Here is a 4,771-nt window from a genome sequence, read left to right as displayed (position 1 = left end):
TTCCTCTACCGAGTAGAATAGTCTGACTGTATGTTTCTGATGCTGATACTTATCTCTTCCTCTACCGAGTAGAATAGTCTGACTGTATGTTTCTGATGCTGATACTTATCTCTTCCTCTACCGAGTAGAATAGTCTGACTGTATGTTTCTGATGCTGATACTTATCTCTTCTTCTCCCAAGTAGAATAGTCTGACTGTATGTTTCTGATGCTGATACTTATCTCTTCCTCTACCAAGTAGAATAATCTGACTGTATGTTTTTGATGCTGGTACTTATCTCTTCTTCTCCCAAGTAGAATAGTCTGACTGTATGTTTCTAATGCTGATACTTATCTCTTCCTCTACCGAGTAGAATAGTCTGACTGTATGTTTCTGATACTGATACTTATCTCTTCTTCTCCCAAGTAGAATAGTCTATTGTAATAACTACTGGAAGGTAAAAATGACCTATCTTGGATTTATCACAAGATCAGGTAACATAGAGGTTAGTAGGTATGTTAAACTTAACATTCTGTGACAGAGAGTGTGTGATTTCCACTCAAAGATATAACAGCTGATGCTTTAAGTATCATTTTAGACTCATTATGTGCATTAACATAAAAATGATAAAGATTTTCAGACTCTTCTTTGCTCTGTTTTTAAAAAAGTGGTTTACAGCTTGACAAAGGCTGGGTAAGAGTCGAAAGCTAGCAAAAATACTGAAAAACAAGAAATGTCTGAACATCTTTTAATTTTTAAACTAATTAGGTGACAAGGTGAAAAGTATAAAGTGTCATGTTTTGTATTAGTAAATACTGATTCCTACAGCTGCTGATATCTGTACTGTGTATTGTTTAATAGTACAGTGTCCAGCTAGTGGGCAGTGTTGTGTGATGTATTTGTAAATATTGATTCCTACAGCTGCTGATATCTGTACTGTGTATTGTTTAATAGTACTGTGTCCAGTTAGTGGGCAGCGTTGTGTGATGTATTTGTAAATACTGATTCCTACAGCTGCTGATATCTGTATTGTGTATAGTTTAATAATACTGTGTCCAGTTAGTGGGCAGTGTTGTGTGATGTATTTGTAAATACTGATTCCTACAGCTGCTGATATCTGTATTGTGTATTGTTTAATAGTACTGTGTCCAGCTAGTGGGCAGTGTTGTGTGATGTATTTGTAATTCCTGATTCCTACAGCTGCTGATACCTGTTTTCTGAGAACAGTCTACATTGGTACACATCTGATTAGAAGTTTACTTACTCTAACACAGCTGAGTTGAAACCATTTTGTAGGTTTCCCAGATACTCCCCAATGTTATGTTTACTGAGTCCTTTCCTGGAGATCAAGAACCGAGCTACAGCCTTGGCCGTTGCTTCTAAGAAATTTTTTTGGATCAGGTAAGAAATCCCCTTTTCTGGCTTTTTGTTGAAGAGGTTCAAACCCACTCTGTACTGACGTTTTCTCTGAAGATCTGACACCTGTGACTGTAGAAAAACTGGCCATTACTTTACAAGTTAAGTTACAGTTAAGAACTACAAAACATATTACAAGTGACACTCTTTTTTCAGTAGCTGGGGACAGCTAAACAAAAAAGTATAGAAATATTCTGATTTATGTTCATTAAAGTTTAATAAATTAGAAAGGGCAGTAATGATATAATGATATAAAAAAAAGGCCAAAAACTAAATTTAAACAATTCTATTATTTGCATTAAAATTGTTTTAAGACAACAAAAACTAACTTCTTGATTAATTGCCCTTAGTAAGTGATAAAGTGGTAGACCTGAATGAAATATAATGTTTAAATATTTGAAGACAAACAATGAACCGAGGAGAGGCTGTCATACCTTATGTTGTGATGTTGTGGAGGTAATTTCTTGAGCTCTACAACATTCCGAATAGTTTGATCCCACGAAGGCATCAGATGATGAGACGGGAGGAATCGTAGAGTAGCTTGCACTCTCCAGGCTGTCCTCACTGTTTTCTGAGATGTTACTCAAACGTTTCTCATCTACCTGTTCACCAGGTGGCATCTGTTCAGCAACAACAAGAGCTTTTCTTTTCCATATTGGAGAAGCCTCTACGACACCTTTCTTAATGGATTGTTTGGTCCTTTCGTAGACTTCTGATGGTGATGGGTTATAACCAAGACTTGGCTCCCTTGAGTTATAGTTAGTGGACGATACTTGGCTTGATCTTTTAGGAGACTTATTAAAAGTTCTCATCTCCTGAACTGGGAGAGAGGGAATTCTTCTAAATCCTTGCATTAAAACTTTTTCATGCTCTACATATGGTGGTGTGATTTTTCTTTCAACAAGATAATCAGAAGCTCTAACTGGTGTTTGCCACTGCTGACATTTAATTGGTTGAGAGGTGCATTCTAAAGGGACATTAAGAATCTGTCTGGCTGAAGATGTTCGATAAAATTGCCGCTGGCCATCTTGTAAGAAATCGACACACGGGTCTCCTGTTCCACTCTTCAAGAAGATAAAAATATGACTACTTAAACAGGTATACTGCATGCCGAGAAGTGTTAGTGGATGCTAAATATAAGACAGAGACTGACTAACAATATGACTTTCTAGAGAAACTTAGGAATAGGCATGGTATTATCTATTTTACTTTGTGCAAGTATTAATATTAGGGATGTCCACTTCTCACTTGTTGATTCTTTGTTTTTAATGTCCAAATATCAAATAGACTTACAGAAAAAAAACCCATATATAACATGAAATTTTATAAGTCACTTTTATAAACCTTTCAACAGAATATTATGTTTGTACTGATATCTATAACACATAGAGATCATCTATTTTTCATGTTTATATTATTTTTTTGGATTATATTTTTTCTGTTTAATGATATTTAATGAAATACAATAGCAAGACACTTTAATACAGTGGCAAAAAGTGTTTTTAAAAACTTACAATTATGGCACTATCTTCCGAAGAAAGTGACTGCCTAGGAGTGTAGTACCGTTCGTGTCCTCCACCAGATGGCGTTGATTGACTAGGACTAAGAAACAAAACAGGCCCACTGTTTGAGTGAGTAAACCTCTTTCCACCACTACGTGGTACTGCTGTCCATGCTGGGTGACGAGGGATAGCAGGAGACGGTCTTACACCCATTGGGGGTGTGTAATATAGACTATTATCGTCTGGTGTTGCAGGAACAAATACAAAGTCATCGGAACTGACGCGACTTAACGCATCGCCACAAGGTGATCCACGTTCTGGATAACTCTTGGGGTGATAACGAAAGTCCATTGGGTGGTTGTGTGAGCAAATTCTTTGCTCTCTGGAAACAGTGGGTCCTAACAGGTGAGTAGGCGAGGAGAGCCTGTGGTACTCTTCACCAAAGTCACGGTATAAAGTAGAAAGATTTGACCTAAGCACTGCATCCACGTAGGTGGAAGAACGTTGGAATGGAGGATCGTTATCTGCTCCATAAAAAGCATCATCTTCGGATGCACAGGAGCGACTATTACGGATGTCACTGAACATCCGGGCCTTCTCTTCAGAATCCGTTGTAGTGAAACGTCGAGAAAGTCTTCTTTCTCTTTTCACGGAATGAGCGAGCTCCTGAAACCGCCTATTCATACAGTATTTTCGAAATGCACGCTGGATAGTTAAGGCTGCTTTTCGGGCACGGATACCGCCATATTTCCGTTCCAACATTTCTACCTGTTTGTCCTGCAAGTCTTGCGAAAGTTCGTACCTGGGAAGAGAAGTTTCAAACCTTACAAACACATATCGTTTCCTGAACTGCCACAACTAATTACATCATACAAAACTAAGTACTTACTGGTTGCTATTGAGACGAGTTCGTTTCAAAGCCTCATCATCTATTCTCCAAGGTGGAGTTTTCTTTCCTCCTAAGTTCCCGCTGCTGGACCTTTGGCGGACAAGTGTTTTACTAGGGTTGAAATTAGGGCTAGTGGTTACTGAATACGATTTTGGATACGTCACGGGGGTGTCTTCTTCTGTTGGTTTTTGGGCTAAGTTACTGCAAGAAGATATGACTAAATAAGTTGTAATCAAAATGACAGACACCGAATCTCCAACTTGAACGAAAATTGAATGCTTCTACTATAATGATAATACACCACACACAGAATGCAGCAACAACAAAACTAAGAAAGGTCAACTGTTGTATTAAGTATTTAATGTTCAATTACGATTACAATACAACGTGACATCGAATAATAACGTAGCTATATAAGGTATAATGAGATTTCTCCATTCATTTACAGCACCAAAATATGAAGGTAGTGCTACGTGATGTAGCCTCGTTACCAGTAGAAACTCCAATAGATAAAGTTAAGATAACTTTCATTGTCTATGGTTGTTTCTACAATATAACAAATTCTTATTGTTTGAAAACACGTATTACTGATCTACGACACCTAACAATACCTCAATCAAGTACCTAATTTCTAAGAGGGACAAGTGTCTTTGTTTTGTGTTACTACAGTTAGTTTCTAAGAGGGACAAGTGTCTTTGTTTTGTGTTGCTACAGTTAGTTTCTAAGAGGGACAAGTGTTTTGTTTTGTATTACTAGTTAGTTTCTAAGAGGGACAAGTGTTTTGTTTTGTATTACCAGTTAGTTTCTAAGAGGGACAAGTGTTTTGTTTTGTATTACTACAGTTAGTTTCTAAGAGGGACAAGTGTTTTTGTTCTGTGTTACTACAGTTAGTTTCTAAGAGGGACAAGTGTTTTGTTTTGTATTACTACAGTTAGTTTCTAAGAAGGACAAGTGTGTCGTTTTGTATTACCAGTTAGTTTCTAAG

General features: G+C 37.2%; 1 protein-coding gene across 1 annotated transcript in view; it reads right to left on the bottom strand.

Moving 5' to 3' along the window:
- LOC106475221 overlaps positions 1-4,771 on the bottom strand; it is a gene marked incomplete at its 3' end in the record, with an annotated part of 10,726 nt that overhangs the window by 1,517 nt on the left and 4,438 nt on the right. The window contains exons 2-5 of the mRNA XM_013935917.2: positions 3,787-3,987; positions 2,910-3,720; positions 1,830-2,459; positions 1,244-1,467 (exon numbers count right to left, since the gene is read on the bottom strand). Of these exons, the coding sequence (XP_013791371.2) occupies positions 1,244-1,467; positions 1,830-2,459; positions 2,910-3,659 (1,604 nt within the window). The remainder of the gene's footprint in view (positions 1-1,243; positions 1,468-1,829; positions 2,460-2,909; positions 3,721-3,786; positions 3,988-4,771) is intronic.

This window comes from Limulus polyphemus, unplaced genomic scaffold (assembly GCF_000517525.1).
Source record: "Limulus polyphemus unplaced genomic scaffold, Limulus_polyphemus-2.1.2 Scaffold8248, whole genome shotgun sequence".
Taxonomy (NCBI): Eukaryota; Metazoa; Arthropoda; class Merostomata; order Xiphosura; family Limulidae; genus Limulus; species Limulus polyphemus.
This window is presented reverse-complemented; position numbering and strand designations above follow the sequence as displayed.